The sequence below is a fragment of the Tursiops truncatus genome, chromosome 3 (assembly GCF_011762595.2).
Source record: "Tursiops truncatus isolate mTurTru1 chromosome 3, mTurTru1.mat.Y, whole genome shotgun sequence".
NCBI lineage: Eukaryota > Metazoa > Chordata > Mammalia > Artiodactyla > Delphinidae > Tursiops > Tursiops truncatus.
Genome location: NC_047036.1, coordinates 75,829,573 through 75,852,628, shown reverse-complemented (window position 1 = coordinate 75,852,628; position 23,056 = coordinate 75,829,573). Strand labels below are relative to the sequence as shown.

Here is a 23,056-nt window from a genome sequence, read left to right as displayed (position 1 = left end):
TAATTCAAATTGGTTTCAAATGAGTTTCAGTTTATTGGGCTATTCCTTCGCATTCTGAACTGGTAACAACAAAAAAAGTGTTCTGTTGCATGCACAAGCAGTATTTTTGTAGACAGGTTTTTTTTTTTTTTTAATGTATATGATGGTTTTGTCTCCAAACGTCACTGAAAAATTATATGACTCCATTTTAAAAAACGGTAACGAAATGGCACTGCTCTTCTGCTCTACTCAATTAATGGTGTTACTAGATTAAGCTGAAAGCTCTATTTGTATTAAGAAAAACAGAAATAGGTAAGTAGCTGTGCCAAAGTTTTTTTCAGTTTGTAGCAAAACTAAAATTGCAACGTAATTCTCCCCTGCTGTAGATTCTTCAATGGTCTTTCAAAAAGAGAAAAGGAATGACCAACCTGAGAGTCAATGAGCGAACCTACAAACCACCTCTCATTTTCTCGGGAATAAATAAATGCATCTGAGGAGACCTGGCTGAGTGAGGTTGTTACTGCTACTAGTGAGGCAAGATGGTAATATAAGCTTAGTTCCCCATTTTGGTCAAAGACAAGCTTCAAAATGACACGAGTCAACATGAGGCATTTTATTTTGCCAGAGTTCAAATGGTAAGTTAGGAAATGCTAACTGCATAGAGAAAGGTGCGCCCCTGGCCCCAACCACTTTTAATTGTCTCTTGATGACTGAAGACACATCTGAGACAACAGTCAAGAGTAATTACAAAGACAGCTGGACAACAGCAGAGAGGTGAGGGGGAAGGAGATGCCAAGATCTGTCCCAAGTTCAGAGATGTTCTTTTAATAAAGCTACTCAGAATACTGGAAACCTTAAAACTAAACTCTACATTATTTCCGCAAAACATTTTTCCTACAGTACTGATTATAACAATTACAAGTCAAAATCTGTGTATAACTTGTAATATTGAAACCATGGAAAACAATTTATTGATGTCAAGAACTAATAAACTCTGCAACCTTACACAATGGTATACCTACCCCTTCCCTTTGTCCTGGAACTCTTACAAAGTTCAGATTTCACTAACACAGAGACCTAGCAAACCGTAGGAAGGTCTCTGAAGCACATGGTAACCCACCCAGAAAAGTAAAATACTATGTACGTTTTTAGAAGTAGTTTTAAAACAGATCAATGTAGTATTCGGTCTTATTTGAAGTTGCTGAACATTACCTTTTAAATTTCCCTGTAGGATGAAAAAAAGCATTTTCAGATATAATAGATAAAAACTTTTGGGGGGATATCATGAAACATCCAGCATTTGATAATTTAACCAAGAATCAGGCATACTAACTCTTATAGGGTGGGTTACCAGGTACACACCATCCATTCTTCTGGCACTATGATGCTAATACAAAGAACACACATGTACTTGGATTTCTCAGTGACTGACAACAACACTGACAAGCAAGTGAGAAATCTACCCAAAAAGACACAGTGATGTGATACTCACCAGTGTACTGTAGTTATGATGTAGGTATCCAATGTATTTATATAAAACAATTGTTAAAATATTGTATTTTGAATTGTATTACTTAAAACAGTAACTTACAAGAAGCCATTTTCCTCACCTTCACAGAAGAGGTGCAAAATAATATGCTCTGGACAACAGTGGCAAGACACTTTCGCTCAGAATTCTCTCAGTAGACGACTGACTGCTTACATGTGAATTAATGCTGTAAATAGTAATATTTAGAAGGGAATTTTTTCCAGGTGTATTATAATAAAAGAAAACAATTCTCAATTGAATCACACAGTAGTGAACTTCCTTTAAAGGAATTTAAGATACAGCCTTTGATAAATGTAGTCATCATTTAATCTTACAGTTTCTCCCTGATTTGGGGTGTTGAATCTGGAAAAAAAAAAAAAAATCAGAACAAGTAATTCTTCAGGTTCCCTGAAAGCTTCTAAAATCAGAAAAGGCTAATAGTGAAGATATGGTATCATGACTCCACAAGGTGTCTACATGAAGTTTAAACTTTAGCAATTTAGGAATCCTACTAAACAGTAATGACCCCGCCCAATATGGTAGGGCACTGCTTTGAAGAGGCTTAAACAGAAGACAGAAGCAGCGTATCAGTAAAATAAGCCAGATTTACTTTCAAAGGAAGGGCATATAGTCCAAGAGTATTATTTGAGATCTGCATTAGATGATACTAGGCTTAATTACATCCTTACCTTGAAGAAAAATGGCATATTTTAAAAATGCACTTTATATTTTAAAAAGTCCAGTAGATGCCAGTTTAAATAAGACAACTTTAGAAAAATTTCAAAACTGATTCTTATTTATATTAGGAGCATTACTTTAAAAAATAAATTGGCTACTGGTGTTATACACAAATATAAATCATGTTGCAGAGAAACTTGGAGAAGTGAAAAACAAATATTCAAAATTCTATCAGAAATACACCACTATTAGCAATGGATTTGCTTACAATCTTTTCCCCTCTGTAATTTTACTTAGATAAAATAATTTTTAATTACATTTAAATAGTTTCTATTTTTTAAAAAGGACTAAAATTAATCCAGGAAAAAGGAATTAAGGCAACAAGTTCAACCCCTTTTTATAAATGGCTTTCAACCTCTCTTTAAGTCTATTTCCTCCAATAACATGACTGAGTATGAACTTAAAAGTATTTTGAAAAAAAGAGTAAAAGAACTAAAATCATGGGAAAACAAGAAATGAGAAATCTAGATTTGCATCACTTTTAAGAAAGGACTGAATATCACTAGTCGAAATAGCCTATTTCTGATACCATTAAAACTGGTATTTTTATTCTTTATTTTGAGTGAATTTTAACTAAAAGAATCTTCCACCAAACACTTATCTTGACCCTTGGTTTACTGAACATTGTTCAAAATTTTCAAAGACAGTTTGTTCCTGAGATGAGGAGATCTGTCTGCCATTTTTCTGATTTTATACCTTCACTACCTCCTCAGTATATTAAACAGCATCTAGAAATCTTTACCCTCTTTAAACCACAATGATTCCGAACCATTTTCCCTCATCCCTTTGCCAAGTTTTCATCTTTACAATTCTGCTTTTAAGTTTTCATGGAAAGCTCTTTAAAATGCATATTTTAACACCACATATTACTTATTGCTCTATAATTTTGTCTCTGTTATAAAATAGAAACAATGCAAAGTAGAAAAAAATGCATCTTCAGGATGAAGTCAGATAACCAAGATATATATTCCTTAAAACCAAAACAAAAAGCTATTACAAATCAAACCATTCTGGTCATTAGAAAAATTTATCAGTGTCATGACATAAACCATGGCTGACCTAACCTTTAAGTTGAGAAGTACTGACAACAAACTAAATTCTTTTTATCTGTCACCACTTTAAGATTAATGATTTTTTCAACATGACTATTTCATCTGAGGACAGAAGAATGGAAAATCATTGGAAATTTTAGTTCATCTCTTATTAAGATAAATGATAGTATAATAGGTGTAAATTCAAAGCTGGATTCCAGACTTTCAGTTCAGTGCAATTTACCTGCTGGAAGTGCTAAGCACATTTTTAAAAAATTCCACTCTTTGGTAGAAATAAATCATACATTCCAACGTAGTCATTCTCTATTAATGTTTAACACCCATTATGCATTAATGTTCACTTGATCTAATTTAGATACTTTTGAAAGGAAGAGGATTAGATTTACCAAATCTGGGTTCAACTGTCTGAAAAGATTTGGGGACCACAGTAAAAAGACAAAAATTTGGAGAAAATGTTTCATCTTTAACTGGAGACAGCTCTTTATAGATGCTTGAATAAGGAACTTAATTTTTTTGGTCTATGTTAAGGGTAATACTACATATTACAAATTAAATATATAAAAATAACATTATATACTTATCTTATTAGGAATATTATTTTTATATAACTAATCACTGGTTACACTTTGTTGATTTAATACTGTTGGATCTTAATTCAGCAAGTAGTTTAAAAACAGAATTCACTATATTTGTTCTAAAAAAGAAAAAAATATATATATATTCAACAGTACAAATACAATATTACAAAAAAAATCAATCACTTGTGTCTAGTGCTAAGGGTTATATTTCAAGATTACAAAAATATATAGTGTAAGTGTATTTGAACTATATGCCTACACCAAAAAACAAACAAAACCCAAACCATATGGTAATGAATTCAAATACATAAAATATTAGAAAATATTTTGTACATCAAATATAAATACAAAATGTAATTTTGATTAACACAAAAGTACTAATTAGCAAATTCCTCTGTGATAAAAAGTTAATCACTTGGATTTGTGATTGGAAAATGTCCTTTTAAAAATAATTTAATATAATGTTCCCCACCCCCAGCAATTCACGTAAATTCATGTGTCTAAGAAAGAAAGTTGCTTGGTACTTTCATAAACTGGGAAGCATGAGTTAAAGTATAACATTTTGGATGTTCTCAAAGATTAGCATTTACTTAAGAGAGAAAACTTTTTTGACTGTCTAACAATCAATAATGTTAAAACTATCTTGTTTGTTTCCTCTGAAAAGGTCTTCTTTTAGTGCGATTTGCAGTACTCTAAAAGATGTATGCTTAAAACCTAAAAAAACAATACCACAACCTTTTCTAATTAACTTATAGTCTAATAATCTCTGATTCTGTATCAGAGCAAATAACCACCAAAGTACATCATCCTACCATAATTCATCTTAACCTACAAGGTGAATTTTTTGATAACATAATTTGATTTATAAGAAATAGTTAACTATTCCATGTCTTCAGTTTTGACATCACCAGGCACAGCGTAATTCCAAAAATGCCATCACTGACCTAACTCAATCCACATTTGTTATAAAAACAATTATCATTCTGAATTTTGCAAGCTCCACGTCAGCAAGAGGTGCGACTGGTGTGGAAGCTACGTGATAAACGCCTGAGGGAAAGAGTGCCTCATGTCACTCAAAAATGACCCCTTTCTACTGATTAAGGGGCAACAGTGACAGGCTCTCATCAAGTTCATCACTTAACTGGAAAGGTGTGTAAATGCATATGGATTGCACATTCCATCAAAAATTTTCTCCTGTGAAGGTATTAATTTAACTTTCTATAACAGAATAAGCAAAAATGGCAAACATTTCCTAGTGTTTATATAAAGGATCCTAGCATTAATGCATTTATCTAGGAATGAGTACTGGGGTTCACTAAGATTGCAAAAGCACACACCACACTCTATTCACTCTAAAACTGCTAGTCACACTGATCAAATGATTAAACTATCAAACCCTTCACATTTAAAATGAAACGAGAACACCAATTATTACTGTAAATTTAAGAAACACCCAAACTGAAATTAATTTTCTTCAACAGCCTATACAGAAGACAATAAAACTAGACTTACCTTCCTAGAATGTAAGATTTTCCTCTTTTACTGTAGTCAGCCCCTGTCAAGCATACCACCTGGTACATAATAGGTGTTCAAGAAACGATGAATTCAAAACACTGATTAATTTAGCATTTAATTTATATGAGGACAAATGTTTTTCTGGTTATCTTGGACTTAATGAAATGACAAAAATTGTATATACTTGGACCACTTTATTATGTGTAGGGAAATTAAGAACTAGTAAGCTCGAAAACTTCATAGAGACCCTTCCTAAAAAGCTGCCAGGAAACATTCTAAAATCTTTTATATTCCAAATGTTTGTGGGGATTACGCATAGAGAAAGCTGAATCTTAACAGCTCAGAAATCTCCTTCCAAGCTTTATTTTCTATTGTAATAAGGGCTTTCATAGGCCTTTTTTTCTTTTTTCTTTTTTAAAAAAAAAAACAACTCCATTGAACTATGATATGAAATCTGGCAGAGTACAATGATAAATAGCATTACTCAGCCTTCGCTTCTCTTCAGTGGCTGCAACTTTGAGATGCCTACAGCTAAAATGCCAGGGGTCAGAAAGTCTATGAATTTTATCTATTAAAATTTCCCCTTTCTCTACATCTAAAATAAATTTGAGGCAATTATTATGTTTTCTAAAATAAAACATAAGTAATATGGGAAATAAAGTTTCTTATTGCAGGTTTAAATTCATATATATTTATTGGTATTTTTAACTAGGCCACAAAGCAGTAATCTGTTTGCCAAGTTATACTTTTGAAGAAGTATAAACTGCAATGACACCTTCTTGAGGTAGAGACTTCAATGGCATTTGAGTGTTTAATATTTCATGTCAGCATGGCTTGTAGAAATTGGCAGACAGAACAGTTATGAATTATTAATACTAATTGCAACTAAATGAATATTTCTTGCGAACATTTAATTTAGAAAACTACTTTTTCTTAGCAGTTAATTATCTACTTTTTCTTAGCAGTTAATTATCTCATTAACTTAGAATTATTAGCAACTTAAGAAATTACTATCTAAATAATTCGTTATAACTAAAAAGAGGAGTTAAGAATGCAAAAGGAAGTAACATTTATTAAGTGCCATATAGGGTGAATGGCTAATAACTTAATTCTATCATGACCAAGATACCTGGTGTTATTTCCACTTGACAGGTAAGAAAACCAAAGCTAGAAAGAAACCTGCTTTGTAATTCAGTTAGTAAGAAATTACACAAGGATTTGAAACTATGTCTGTTTGATGTCAAAGTCTATGTTTTTATTAGTTTACCAAGCAAGTGTTATTCCACATGCCTTCACAAGTGATGTAAAGTGGCTACTCTTTGGAATAAAAATGTTCCTACACATCATCTGGGGAAGCACTTTACTCTCTATGAGCATTATAACGTTCCTTAGTCATGTTTTCTCTGATATTTTGGCAACTAACAATAAACATCAAAAGAGAGTTGTATGATGTCACATTTGAAGGCTAACTAGAAACAGCTAATACTTCTTACAGTATGTGTAAAAATTACTGATTTAAAAATGTAGGAAAAAAACTTGACTTTTATTCAGAGCTGATAAAGTAATGTAGCAATTTTTAGTTTAGACTGTAAACCCAGTAATAAGACTCTCAGCATTTGTATCCTGCTAAAAGATCTATTTCCAAAATAAAACTAAAGTGTACTTCTTTAGCAGATTAATTGCTGTCAGATCATCACTTAAGTTACATAAAATCGAAATGGAAGTTCTAATGTTTCTTTTCCAGCTGTATCACAATGTAACTTATTCCCACTAGTAAAGCAACTCCAGTTTCAAAAGTAATTATTATCCATATCCTTTCTTTTAGTTTTACTACAAATTACTATTAGGAAAAACTGCAAATTGAAATGTGTAAATACATACTGTACATTAAGATTTTAGATAATCTCAAATTCTTTACTTTGTTGCCATTTATAATCTTAATATTTAATAAAACATTATGAAGCAAAATGTTTTCACTTACAGAACAGTGGTTACATGGAGTAGAAATACACTTTCTATAGGAACTGCTAAAATAAAATAGATCAAGGGATCAAACTATTAGCACATTTACTAAATTTAAAAACCAAAAGAATATATTATTGTGAATTTTGAAATGTTTATTTTAGAAACACGTAAAACTGAGTATTTTATTCCAACAGCCTACAGAGAAGAAACAGGGAGCTACATGTTTATAGGTGCACATTTGCATGAATATTCTTGCCATGATGCTAAGACCCAGAACACCTAGAAGAGAGGACATTACATTTTGATTTGAAAAAATATTTAAATTAAAAAATTTTACATGTACAATATAAATAAATAATACTTTTAGAACAAAAAATAATAAAGACTAATAAATGCAATGTGTATCAAACAAAACTATTTTTTACTTTTGAGTTAAGTCCTACACACTGGAAAAAGAAGCCTATACTATGCTTTGGATAAGTTCTTTAAGTGCTTTAAAGATTTAGCAAGGCTGCAAATTCTGTCAATAAATAAATGAAATTATTTATTGTTTATAAGCTATGAAGTCCATAATAAATGACAAAGCAAGCTGAGCAGGTTTAGAAAGCTGACCCATATTTTCTGTTATCATCATGAAAACTCAGTGACCGACCGACACATCATTTCCAATGTCACCAATAAGGCCTCAGTGTGTACTCCAGGACACGCTTTTAAATTCTCAGGGAGTTCCTTAAGAATATTTGGGAGTTTCTGCAATGTCTTTATATTTCTAGCATAAAGATCCAATAACCAGTCAGTACGAGCACTAGTGGTTTCCTTATAATTCTGACAAACTATAAGCAGGTCATTTAGATGAGTTAATCCTCTGAAAGCTAAGAAGAGCTCTGAAGACAAACCAAAAACTGAACAAAAATTTAGCAACATCCTACTAAGTAAAAATGAGCCAAATTCAAGTTGCTGGTGGTAAAAATGTTTCTCTGCTTGTGCATGAAAGTTCTCCACTGTATCTTCTATTTTTGTGATAGCAAATAGTTCTTCCTTGACTTGAGATGATACCACATAATCCAAGGGCAATTCCCCCTTAGAGTTCCTCTGCTGCAGAAGCACTGGGCCTGTGAAAAAGAACATGCAAAACGTTAAGAGTTAAACATTCTTATTTTGGCAGTGTAACAGCCATTTTCTCTCTCCTTTTTTCCCCAAAGCATCCAGGGCTCACTTTACAGTCATATTTTGTAGTAATTCATATTGACATAATTAACTGGTTCTATATACTAACTAATAAAGGTGCATTAGAAAAAAATAATCTAGTCAATTGCCTAATCAGGTTTGCCTAAAAGCACATGCCTTAGTTCAATAAATAACATATATGGTTATAAATTAAAAAAAAAAACTTTGATAAAACTTTATAAGTTGCCATCTTCAAATAAGAATATCAGTGTTCCTGGAGAAAATTTAAAAAAAATACATTTATCTTAAATTCTGTATAAGAGCCTTAAAGGTATTTCATAATATCACCAAGCGGAAAAAGTACTGACCCCTTCCATTGCTAATAGGCAATGGTAGCAGTGCAGACTGCAAAACTTTGCCCAGACACAGAACACGTTTTTCATTATCCTTGCTCTAGCTACACCCATCTAACCATCTACTAAGAAAGTTTTGAATATACAGTTTATCCCCTGGGTAGTTAAGGATGATATGAGAGGGGCAAAATAACAATGACTCAGTATTTGGTCACACAGCAAAGTACAGGAGTACTTCGCACCTCTGCCAGTCAAGTCCTATAATTATTTATGTACTTTGCCATAAAAATGTTACAAGGGATATAAAAGTTTGAGTACTAGCAGACATAATCAGAAGATTCTACCATACAACACAGATCTTATTGTCAGAGATTACAGATCATAGCTGCTAAAACTCTTAATGATGAATCTGATGAGACACATGTAGTGGCCTAGATATAAAATGTAATTAATGTAAAAGATCAACCAGTAATGACATACGATTAATGTATAATTTACGGAAAACATTCTAAATCAAAATTAGATCTGTTTTCATTATGTTGATATTTCAAAAAAAATGTTTCAAGTTATTCCTGTTTAAAAGAGAAAATACAACAAAATTATGAACACAAGATACCAAAAGTAAACAAAGGTTTTAGAAACATAATTTAAATTATTGCTCTCAATACTGAGCGACTCACAATGAAGAGATAATATAGTTTCTACAATGATGGTGTCAAACCATTTGACAGGTCCAAACTCAGATTATACCTAAGGCGAAGAGAAATCTGTATGATTGCTGAAGGACCTTGATAAATGCAAATACAAGTAGATTTCCTCTCTTGGGACAAAGAACTCATCAATTTACTATTCTTCACCAGAGGTCCTAAAACAATTCACATTGGTTAGTATAATGCCTTCTTCTTCTGAAAAGTTGGACTTAATACCTTAATACAATAATGGCTTTTACATCACTTAGACCAATTGAAGCAAAGCCAAATATTGGCTTGGAATGTCACATACATAGTTAAGTAGAAAACTAAAACACTTAGGAGATATAACAGTATGGTTTTGTAAACATATAATACTAAAAAAAGTATAAAAACTGAAAAATACATCGATTATGAAATGGTATAAGTAAAACAGACACACTAAGGCCTTTAGGGGGCAGGAGAAGACTATAAATAACCAAACATGTTAAACTACCATGATATAGAGCCTTCCTCAGATAGATGACAGATAGATATAGATATATAGTAAAGAGATAGCTAAGGAAAATATGCTGTTTATTTTCATGCAGAATCAAATAGCTTTAATGACTGGATAAATAGTACAACAGTATTTTTAGTACAAATAAAAGTAATAGGAAATTTATACAAATCTTTGTGTATTATAAGCTAGTCATCACTTTGTTTTTCCTTTTAAAACGCAAATTAGTTTTGAACACTTTGATATAAAATTTATATTATTCAGTTCAGATATAAGAAGAATATCACTGAGTTAGGGGGTGGAAAAAAGGGTTCTGAAAGCAGAGATCAGGTAAGAAATCAGCAGAAAAAGCAGTAGATGAATATTAAGCTCAAGTTACTTCCATCACATACCCTCTACACAACAGTTATTATCATTTGGAAGTCCTCCTACTTAACTTATTGACTACAAAATGTGAATGAAGAAAAGATATTATTCTAGGATGTCTTTTTTGTAGTCTATAAAGAAAAGACTAATTAAAGAAAAGAATAATCGTTAGCAGTTATATATAGGAAATGAAACAAGAATGAAAAACCCAAGTACTCACAATTGAACATTTACATCCATTTATTAATAAGCTTTCAGAAATGGCTGGTTTACAGACATTACACACTTTAAGTAAAAGGATTAATAGTAAAAACCAACACACTCAATTCAAAATACACTCTCATAACAAAGGTAAAAAGGCTTAATAATACAATAAATAAATACATTTTATGAAAAGGTTTTTATCCTCAGTAAATAAAAGGTGCTTACATTCTAGCAGACTTTTCATCTTTACTTTTTCATTAAAATGTAATAAAGGCATCTTTCCTTATAGAGCTTAAAATATAAAATACTTTCTACCTCTGAGGGATTCATCAAAAAACTGGATAATTTATCATAACCCGTTTAGCATAAATGCACTCACCCCCATGCTGGAGTAGCAGCTTGCCAATTTCTACATGTCCGTTTGACAGTGCATCATGCAAAGGAGTCACCCCGTCCACTTGAGTGAGCAGATCTACCTCTGGACAACGTTGCAAAATTTCCTGGACACATACTGTGTTGCCATAGTTACAGGCTTCATGCAAAGGCGTCCAGCCAGCATTGTCTAAATTAGAAATCAAGGCAAATTTTAAAACGGCAAAAGTAGGACTTTGGTAGTGAAGTATTGATATTTTACTTCCCTTCTCAGTGTGACTTTCCAAGTGCCTCATATACAAATAGAACTCTTTGATAAAAATGCCTAGGGTGTAATCATATTTCTAATTGTAAAAAATAAATTAAAAACTATTTTAAAATATTGATGTTGGGATCTGATCAAAATATAGATGTCAAAAAATGGTTGTGCACTATTATACATCAATATGTGATGAATTTCTTGGTTTTGCTACTAGCAATACTTTAAAGATATGTTAGGTAAATATACTTAAATGATTTTTCTTAATGTTGAAATTAAACTATTTAATATCACAAATATTAAGACATTGAATTAGACAACAAAGATTTAGAACTTACCTTTAACATTGATGTCTATTCCTGGCATAGAGAGAAGAAGAATCAATTTCTCCACTTGGTTATTTATGCAAGCCCTATGGAGGGCTGTTTCTCCTGCCATAAAAAATTAATAGATTATTCCAGAGAAGACAAGATATCAACTAAAGAAAATAATCAAAGGGCATGAACTAGGAGATCTGGCCCCATGCCAGAAAATTATTTATTGAGTTTTCCTTTTGACTGGTTTAAACATCTCTCACATTAAAAAAAAGAGGGGGGAGGGAACCCCACCAATCCATAGAGCCTCTCTGTTCTATCAGCAATTCAGCAATGAAATTCTACTAAAGGTTTAATATAGGCATTGTCTCCCCCTAGTTCAAGGTTTGAAGTTTCAATCCTGCTATATAACCCTCAAATGATCAGAGAACACCAAATATACTGGGTTTTGCAGCAATAAAAGTTTAAAGTGCAATTGCCCTCTCTTAAATTTATTCATGAACCTACGTTAAATGTATGGCTCTTTTTTATACAGCATTTATAGCTTAATTCAAATGAATGTTTCTGGCTAAGCATGAGTGCCTCTACACACTCAAGTGTAATTCAGAACTTCAAATCCATTAACAGATGGTTTGCTGCTTCTCAATAGGCTGTCTGGCTTGGCTACAGCAGCACAGAGAAGGAGAAATGGGGGAATCTTAATATAAACACACACACACGCACACGCACATGCACACACACGAAAAAAATCCCTAGTACCATTTAAAGCTGAACAAGAATGACAAATAGAATGGCAAAGTCTTTTCTAGGAGGGGTGCAGTTAGTGCCTGCTGCCTAAAATTGACTACACCCCTCTCTGCTGTAAGCAAGATTAATAAGATGTAAGTGATAATTTGATGTAAGGGGAATTTAAAAAAACATAATAACTGCTTTGAAAACAAATGAAATACATATTGAATCAAACTTTCTTGCTATAAAATACTAAGTAGCACATTTTTCCAGTGTTCAGTTTTACAGATTATCTCTGTAACTTCTACCAAAACATTTCTTTAACAAGCATTGAAAAGCTTTCGAAGTTTTTCTCTACTATTTCTCAATTCTCTTCCTCCCTCCAGTTCCTTCTGCTGTTCAGCTTAAAGCCATTCATATTCATTTTACTTTCTGACACAATAAACAAAGAAAAAGGACACAGTTTTGTGACGTTAATATCTGAGTTCACATTTAATACATTTTTCATATTTTGAGCCAAACGGGCAGTTATTTTGAATTTGTGATATGCTATTATGAACTCATCTCATGTTGAAAGATGATGAAAGCTTGGTGCCATAATGATAATATTTGTATTAAAAACACGATATAGCTCATAAACAAGAGACTTGGCAATTTACTTTGGCCAGATACAGACTCTTGGTAGTAATTTATAATTTTGAGTTAAGGGGTACCTAAGTAAAAGAAGTGCCGGAGTGAATTATTACAACGCTATTCTTGTTACTCCATCCCTTTAGGTACTTAGGTTCCAGTATAGTTAGAACCAAAAGCCAAGCACATTTCATAGTCTGGGCTCAATGCCTGGAAGAAAAGAGTCCATATGCTTAACACAGCTATGTAACATAGCCTACTTCTCATTCTTTGTTCACAAAACGTCTAGGACTGAAAGAGATGAAGACTGAATTATACTTTCAAATCACAAGACACTGATCCTAAGCAGCACAGGTTGAGGTGGAATAGAAAAGTAAGGCAGGCAAGTCTGGAATGAGCTCAACATGAGTTACACAGTGTTTAATATTTGAAAAGGCAGGTGGAGAAAAGAAGGGAGGAATACTCTATTACACCAGGTATTAAACACGTTTTTTTTTTTTTGGTATAAATGCCAGTTCACAAAAATAATATGCTCTCCAGGAAGGTATTTCCTGGACCTAGTCCAATATTTAAGTTCAAGCATTCATCAGGGCCAGTGTGTAAAACCTGCAAATACTGACTATAACCACGAAAAGTTCCTAGCATAAATTAATTTAGATACTTGGAATACCTTTTAAATTAGTCTTGTGAAAATTTATCTTTGTAACCAAAGAGGGGCAATTCTCCTTGGAACACGACAATTCTCCTTCTGACTTCTTTTTCAATCTTTTTAATGATGAGGAACATTTAGCAAGATTCAGCTCTCTGAAAAGAAAGTAAGACATAATGAAAGCTTGTTTTTCACCAAGGCGTAGAAGCACAAATTATATGGTGAGTTAAAAAAAAAAAAATCTAGCCTTCTTTTAATTTAAACCCCCTTATTCATTCAAATCTTTACTGCTTTCTATTTTTATATTTATTTCAACTGTACAGAAACAAATTTTATGCATTAATTTTCATTTTATTACCCTTGCACCCCCCAACAGCCCACCAAAAAGTTTATGAATATTGAATGTCCAGTAAAGCAGACGAGACCAAGTAAACCATATTTGGCAGAGAGACTAAAGCAAACTGCTACGATCAAAATGCAGGCCCCTACTCCCTATTCTTATGTTCATATTCTAATCCTATCCTCTTCTTCCTAAAAAGATTTCAGGTTTTCTGAATTTTATATAGCATACTTTTAGAGGAGGTTTCTCATTTGGGGAAAGCTATTGTAACAACTCAGAGTATCTCACATGGCGATGCATTCTGAAATCCCATCTATATTATATACAAGTAGTACTTTAAAAATCACAAGGCAAAAATTGTGTGGAACAATAATTTGATGAAGAGTTTTATTTCTTTTGAAAAAGACTTAATAGAAAGTGTGTACCTTGAATTAAAGAAAGTGAAAATGTTGATCATGTGCATTTATAGGTATAAAACTGAGTTTTCTGCTATCAGTATAATTCAGACAACATCTCAGATAAAGATACAGTTCAAGAAATGCCTAAGAAGAAGAGCTGTACTCGAAAACAAAGCATAGCTGGTATATAAGCATCACTTACGGTAACTCTGGCAGCCCTTCCACTTGTTTCTGTTTAGCACCATTCAGCATAATTAAAGCCCTCTGAGATTCAAAGCAAGGCCGCTGTCCTATTTTCTTTGGTATCTGCATTTTTCCAGTCCCATGCACACCAGTTTTCCCCAAAGCTGGCAAATAGGAATATACCTGTTGCAAAATAATATTATATTGTTTTCTCAACTACAAAAACCTGGAAACAGTAAAATGAAAATACTTGATTCATTTCACCATTAAATTTAGTTATAATTTCTTGGTTTCATCACTATGGTTGCCACCCTATCTCATATGAACATGCTAAAATATTAAGAAAGCTGCTAGTTCCATGTCATTAAGTCAATATGACATACACAAGAAAAATGACTTCTTCAAAATAATTGTTTTTTTGAATTCAAATTTGACACTCATTTAGGAAAGTTCTTTTGATGAATCTTATGCCCAACTTGTTATAATTAGCCTATTTTTAGTATTTATGGTTTAAGTACAACTGGTATTTTGTCATTTCCATTTTGGTAATGTCTTCCTTCAACAGAAAAGAAGTCTGGAATAAACAGAATGAGGAGCGCAAAAGTCACTGAAGACAAGGATTGTTGCAAACGTTATTTGCCCAATCTGACCAATTATTAACAAGCATATTTCTCATTTGTTGAAGAAACTGATGGAGATATTAGATATCAATAATAGCTAAAGATAGCCAAGATAAAACTGGAAAACCTTGGATCAAATCAAGTTTATATGTGTATATACATAGGATAACTGGAATAACCTTTGGCATCATTTGCAAATTTTGCTTTTTAAATACCATTAAATACTATGTAGAATGTTTCTGGATCAAGGTCTTTCCAAAATAATAATCTTACATACTGTGGCAAGTGATATAAAGATTCCTGTATAATTTTTCTGTTACCAATTCTTCATTACTCTCAAGTAATTAAAATTTCTATTCACTAATTATTCCATTTTGAGGAAGAAAACGACCTGCTTATATGTTTGAAAGATTTATGATTAATATGCTCTGTCCAATTATTAGAATAACTAAGAATATTTAAAAATAGAATTTATAAACTTACTTCTTAAAAATTAAAAGAACTAAAATAGAGTGGTGCTTACCATTTTCTGAAGAGAGAGTGGCTCAGAAGAAATACTAATGGAACTCTGTAAACACAACTTTTTAAAGACTGCCTCTGCAACAAACATTTGAAGCCAGGAAGAGGAAAAGGAACAAATAAAAATCTCTAATTCCTGTGAAGAAAAGTCTGTAGAAAACAAGAGAAGTAAATATAGTTATTGCTACACCTTATAAAATTTCTTTCTACAGACAATTTCTTTCATGGACTTTATTCATTCAGATGATGATTCCTATACCAGTAAGATTCACCCACATAATTTTAAACCACAAAAAATAGATAATATTCCTATTCCTTGCCCTTCAAGAGAAATTCTTATGGCACATGTTCTCACATTTGAAACAATCACTACTTTTTATTATTTTAAATAAAAGGCTTGAAATTTTACATATACGTATATATACATACATGAATGGATAGATGATATATGAATAGATAGACAGACATGGACTTTTATCACTATACTTTCCAATTAATGTTAAAGATCTCTTCCCACAATAGGGCTGTGTCTTTGGAAAACTGGTACTTGGTTTTTAAATGGGCACACATGTATTTAATTTGCACTGATTAGTCTTGAGCTGATAGGAAGACATTTTTCCCCCGACAACATCCATGAATCCTATCACTGCAGAGAAGGAGGAAAGGTAAAGAAGAGGGATAAGGTAAGACAAGAGAATGCATAAGAATTTCCTTAGAAGTCTGCACCCACTGTACTATACCAAGTGCGGGAGAGGAGTATAATTTTAAATGACAAAACAAACAAACAACAAAAACACCAAGAGTCTCAAATCTCTTCATTCTAAAATCCTCAAGTTCTCCAATAATATGGAAATACACAAATATATACATGAATTGAAAGTGATAAAGGACTGAAGTGACTATTTCCCTTGTAAATTTAATGTTATGAATTCTCTATTAATACTCTCTGCTTAAGTAATAGCATGGATAATACACTGGAATGGTAAAGAATAATCAATCAATAGGATACTAAAAAAGCTAAAATTAAGCAAAACAGGATGAAAAAAGTTGATATACAATAAGGCAGATTAAAATTAACTACAAATAATGGAAGAATAAAGAATTAGAAAAAGTCAATAAAGTTAGCAAAATAACATAACAGGTCAATATACATTTTAAAAATTGGACAGAATAATAAACTTAATAGCAATATAAAGCTTAAAATTTGAAGTCTCTACTCAGGAGCTGACTTCCCTTGGCTGAGCAGACTTCGCAGACATCCAGTGAAATCCTGTCCTTCTCAGATGCCTTCCCGAAAGGCTAGGGCCTCTGGTGTCCTTGCAGTCCTTGCCTGACTTTCAATGAGGGAAGGAGAGTTGGGGTGGGATGGGGGTGGGGTGTGGAGAAGAACAACAGTTTAAGGAGGAATTTTGCCCCTGGGAACATTTGGCAATTTGTGGTTGTCACAACTGGGGAGAGAAATATACTGGCAACGTAGTAGGCAAAGGCCAGGCATGCTACCAACTGTCCTACAATTCACAGTTCACAGGACAGCCCCTCACAATAAAGAATTATCTGGCCCCAAACATAAACAGTGGCCAGGCTCAGAAAGAAACTGCCTGGACTAAAGAGATCTGAGGTTCTTGCTTGTGGCAGACTGCCATATGGGCAAATGGCTCCAGTCAGATGTTAAATAGATCCACCTAGCCCCACACAGACATATGGTTGCTGAATTCAAACAATCCTGTCCAAATATGGCCTCAGAGATATAATTTATAAGAACTGGAAACAAGAAAGGAGTTATTTACAACTTTTTGTTACAACGGACTACTTACAACCTACTAGGCTGCTAGTATTATCTGAAACTATGAAAGCAATGAACTGAAGGATGAGCAGCAAAAGATCTTTCCAATATTAAATCTCTAGTTATACACATTAAAAAAAAGCACATCTATCATCACAGACTTTACTACAACCAACTGATCTTACGTATCAACTCTAAGCAGAGGCAAAAGCAAAGCAGAAATAACTTGTACTGTACAGTTCAAAAGCAACGATCCCACAGTGGAACTTCTAAATGGAGTTATTCACCTAGAAATAACATTTGGTAGCTTTAAAGAAATAGCAAATACAAACTATAATGGATCCACATATGACCAGGTAACACACACTTGAAGGGAATGATCAATAAGAGATGAACAAGAGAACTTAAGAAACTTAACCCCTGACTGACATGTACACACTGCTCTATTTAAAATGAATAACCAGCAAGGACCTAGTGTATAGCACAGGGAACTATGATCAATATTAGGTAACAACCTAAATGGGAAAAGAATTTGAAAAAGAATAGATACATGTACATGTAAAACTGAATCACTTTGCTGTACACCTGAAACTAATACAACATTGTTACTCAACTGGACTCCAACATAAAATAAAAAGTTAAACAAAAAAAAAAAAAAAAAAGAAAGAAACTTAACCCCTGGACTTTAAGACCTTCAATGGCAGGATCATTTTTATTGCCCTCACAGCTAGTAGGTTAGTAGCTTGCACAGAATAAACATTTAGTACTTAATAGATAAATGAATGAATGACTGGCAGATAGCAATAACTGGAGAGCCAAGCCAGGATGATCTTTAAAAAAGTTACTTAGATCATGCCACTCCCTTTGAAAAATGGTTTCTAACCCCTAAATAGGGCTTGGAAGTTCCTACTCAAGCTCCTCTATTACTTTTTTGGCTTTACTGTGGCCACTCTTCTCCCTTCTGCTCGTCATCAGCCAGGCATCAAAAGATTTCAAACAGGCCCAACTCTTTCCTATCTCCGAGTTTTAGTAAATGTTGTGTCTTCTGAATGGAATACACTTCCCTGACTCTGCCAAACTCCTACTTATCCTTCAGGTTTTGCTCTCCATGACCACTCTACATAAAATAAGTTTATCCAGCTCAACACTTAGTTTTTCTTATTTGGAGCACTTAGCACTTTAAAATGATGTATTTACATTAACTTAATTACAGTCTGCCTCTCCCACCGAAAGCTCCAAAAAGGCAAGGATCATATTTTGTTTCCCTCTTCCACTGTATATGAAGTGTTTACCTCAATGCCTGGTAGAATGCCAATAAAAATCTGTTGAACAAATGCAGGCAACAGAAACATTTTGATTGAGATGATTAGTCAAATTATAAAAATGTATATTTTTGGAAAAGGTCTGAAGCATGGAGAGGGATTAAAATAGAGAGTAAAAAAAAAAGCCAATAAAGGTTTGGAAAAACTCTCAGGAAAAGATAATGACGTAGCCTGAGAAAGGCAAAGGAAGCTTTATTAAAGTTCTCTAAAGATGTGAAAAATATTATAGTAACTTCTGATGACATGTTTTCTTCCCAGTGAAAACAGGAGAAGAAATAAACTGAAGTTAAGGATTGACAAACTATGTCTTGCTGCCTATTTTTATGAATAAAGTTTTACTGGAACACAGCCATGTTGATTTATGTACTATGTATCACTGCTTTCTTAAGAGTAGAGTTGAGTGGTTGGGACAGAGATGGTAGAGCTGAAAAGCCAAAAATATTTACTATCTTATATTTTATCAAAAACAGTTTGTCAACCCTAGTTTAAGCCAATACATCAGGAATTTCAATTAGGCACAAAAAAGAAATTTCAGATCTTGATGCTAAAATATAGAAAGGGATATAAGGAAACTCTTTCTGTTCAAAGTGTTTCGGAACAAGAGAGAATGGCATCTATGTGGGACTGCTGGATGAGCTCTGATGGAAAGAAGAAAGAATTTTACTTATCTACTGAAATATCTTCTGCCATAATTTTCTACAAAACAATTAACAACTAACAACAATTTTACTAAACTAAAATTAATTCAATAGATCTGAATCTGAGTAGTACCATAGTATGTATTTTATACTTTTGGACTAGAAAAAAAACAAAACATCGTTTGTCATAAATGAGAAAGATGGACCAGTATCTTCAACTGGAAGCTATATAACAGCCAAATTATAAAATCTTTACTAATGACTTAGAAAAAGCAAATAATAGTTTAACTGAGCTGAAGAATAATACAAAGACATGGTCAAACAAACAAACATACAAACTACGGAGTATCTACAGAGAAAAAGAAATGGTTCTCTATCAAAAGAGCAAAATATTGACCAAAAGGACATTATTAGAACACCTGGTTCACTTGTAGGGATGAGTGTATTATTCTACAAGCTCTGTATTATACAGTTTAACTTTGCATATTAGCTGTAGAAAAGCTACTGCTCTCTTAAGGATAAACTATTCACTTGATTTCTATCTCTTGACAAAGGCTAAAAATCAAGATGTACTAACAAAAATTTAGGAAGATTAATTTGAACCATTTTTAGATATGTATGTTGAATTTTTAAAACTGCCTTTCTATGGTTTAATTGGAAGTCTAAGAAACCAATTGTGTGGTACCTTGAGAAGAGAAAGGAAAGGCTTAAACACACAGTTCAAATGGGGATATAGTTTAAATCTCTTGTAGTTTTAAATATTAGTGATCAAACATATTGAGAGCAAAGTAATCAGTCTGTCGACAGGATTACAATGGTAACATTAAAGTCAGTCAGCTTAAGTCAGTCACAGGCTCAAATTTGTTGAGTTTAAACTTGTGGAAACTGAGAGTAACAGTGGATAACAATGCCTTGCTTTAAAGTGAAGGGACATTCGATTATGAGCAAAGAAAGCATTAAAGCTGATGCATAACATGTAGAACCTTGTTATCACAAGGCGCATTATTTCATGCATTTGGCTAAGATAAGTTATATTTCCCTAGAGGTAACCAATACACACTGGAAACAACACATATAAATACACTGATAGTCTGTAAAGGCACTGCTAATTCTATCCTGGGGTCCCCAAACTCAAAGAAGTTTCATTATGGAATGAAAACAGGGAATCCTTTTAGCTGAATGTTTAGTTCCCATGCTAGCAAATAATGCCAGAATTCTGCTGTTTCTAAAATGGAAAAAAAGAAAAAAAAAAAAAGATCTAGTAGGAATGGTGGGAAAGAAATGAAAAGAAAGGGTTCTGAAGGAAGATTGAATTTGAGCTAAGAAATGTTAAAAAGTCATGCAACAAAGGACAGCTACTTCACAAAAGGAACAGTAATCACCCCTCAGCTCAATGAAAAAGAAAGAGGAAAAAAAGAAGATAAAATGCTTTAGATAAAAATCTTCTAACTTCAGTAGTATAAAAAGAGACCTCTCTTTGCAGAGGGCATCATCGAATAAATCCTGAACCCAGTTAGAGCCTGGATTTCTATTCTAGAATCTCTCTTCAAAGTATTAAAGTGATTGACAGCATATTCAAGAACTTTTTCTTTTATATAAAACCAAGATGCAACGAAACACATGTGTAACAAAACAGAATACTTACTTAGCAGTCTAAAATAGTTTTAAGTATATAAAAATCATCTTTTATATTTGAGAGGCACAGAAGTTCACTTACTTTAAAATATGTTCATTTTAGAAATTTAGAAAGGAAGGAAAGAAAAGAAGGCAGGGAAGAAGGAAATGGTTCATAGGGCCCAAAACTGGCTTTGAAGTGTAAGAATGAACATAAACGTTAATAACACTGTAATAACTTTGTATGTGGACAGATGGTTACTAGACGTATTGTGGTGATCATTTCCTAATGTATGAAAATGTCAAATCATGTAGTACACCTGAAACATAATATTGTACATCAACTATATTAAAAAAAAAGAATGTACACATAAAATCTTATAGAAGCCTGGAGACCCAAAAGAGTTAGGTAGAACCTTTCATAAGGTAAGCATGTGAAGATGAGTTCTGTCATCATATTGCTTAAGTAATATTCCTATTACTTTAGAGGAAACTTTAAAATTAGATAATGCGGGGAGGAGGAAGAGTGAGAAAATTATACATATGTATTACTTTTATTTGCTTCATCCATGCTAATTTGTTAGATCGTCAGACTCAATGGAAAAGAAATATGGCAGCTTTTTGTTATAATAAGAAAAATTACACAGCAACAGGTACATGGGGAAAATGTTTTAGCCAGTGATATAGCTCAAGTTAATCCAAGTGGCTTTATAACATAGTAAGTATTCTGATCCAAAGATTTTCATTTTTTAATACTGTTAAGTATTTATGCAGGAAGAGACCTGGAAACTGTTCATAGGGCGCAGACAACATTACAGACAGATAATGCTTTCTAGGTGAACAATTAGAAGTATTAAAGGTACTGAAAATAGTTTCTACCATGTGAGATTCTAAAACACCAAACATTAAAAAGCAAATCTATCTCTTCAATGAAAAGAGAATAAACTGGTTTTAAATTTGTCTAAATATTTACTTTCACAGAACGGCTTAATTTTAATATTTTGTTGTAGGATTAAGGAAAACATTAATAACATTATATATAAATATATAATAAGTTATTTCCATGTACTATTTTCCATGCTATATTAAATTTTTATGAAAGCATCAAAATACTATTTTTGAATAATAAATGATATGTGTGGGGAAGAAGGCTCATGTAACATAGACACACTTACCATCACATGAAAGGGAAACGTAACTTCCTAAGTCATCAGACATGTGTCGCATCACGTTTCTACCCATCTTAAGACCAAGGACAATCCAATAATCTATTGCTGCTCCAAGAATTCCAGTCAACAAGTAAGCTAGTTCATGTTTGAAGACCTAACATTGAGATTGGAAAAATATCACTAAAACATACTGAAATGTATTATTTCTATTATTTTGAATACTTGTTGAGGCAAAACATAGCTATTTAAAAAAACAGGGTATGCTAATGCCAAAAGGTATTCTTAAGAAACCTAGCAAACTAATTCCCTCTTTCCATTCTCTCCATCTCCTTCCTTCCCTCCTTCCTCCCCTGATCTATATCTACATCTAAATCTGTATCTGTATGACAAAACAGTTAATAAAACAAATTTTCCAGGACTTATATATGGATAGCTTGTAACAATCTTTTAAGATAACTTTATCCAGTGGTGTCAAGTGCTTTAGTCAGGCAATAATTCCATTAAAACAATGAGGAAGTACTTGGCTTCTGTGGATTTCTGTTAACAAGAATATATGACTACATAAAAAGAGATTTAGCCACTCCTACTGTTTATGTACAAAATTAACCTTTACATTTCCCTAAATGGCATTCGCCAGAAAAAGACTTGAAAAACACAATGCATACAAGCTTTAACAAGCAAGACTGTACTTTGTTGTAAAAAATAAAAAAAATCGGCTCATCAAATTTTAATTATTAAATTATATCATATACCATTACCTAACTTAGAGATATAGATATCAGTTTTAAAAGTATACATATTCTTTTATATCATCATTTATATATTAACGATATTAAACTACTGTAAGAAATACAGCAAGGCACACAAACCTTACTTACAATAAG

General features: G+C 32.7%; 1 protein-coding gene across 4 annotated transcripts in view; it reads right to left on the bottom strand.

The window, feature by feature from the left end:
* Positions 1-6,623: 6,623 nt before the first annotated feature.
* SLF1 (SMC5-SMC6 complex localization factor 1) overlaps positions 6,624-23,056 on the bottom strand; it is a 69,630-nt gene continuing 53,197 nt past the window's right edge. For all 4 annotated transcript variants that reach the window (XM_019929697.3, XM_019929695.3, XM_019929698.3 and 1 more), the window contains exons 15-21: positions 22,179-22,326; positions 15,651-15,796; positions 14,527-14,690; positions 13,608-13,741; positions 11,603-11,695; positions 11,013-11,195; positions 6,624-8,467 (exon numbers count right to left, since the gene is read on the bottom strand). In XM_019929697.3, coding sequence (XP_019785256.1) covers positions 7,986-8,467; positions 11,013-11,195; positions 11,603-11,695; positions 13,608-13,741; positions 14,527-14,690; positions 15,651-15,796; positions 22,179-22,326 — 1,350 coding nt within the window. In that variant the 3' untranslated portion in view covers positions 6,624-7,985. The remainder of the gene's footprint in view (positions 8,468-11,012; positions 11,196-11,602; positions 11,696-13,607; positions 13,742-14,526; positions 14,691-15,650; positions 15,797-22,178; positions 22,327-23,056) is intronic.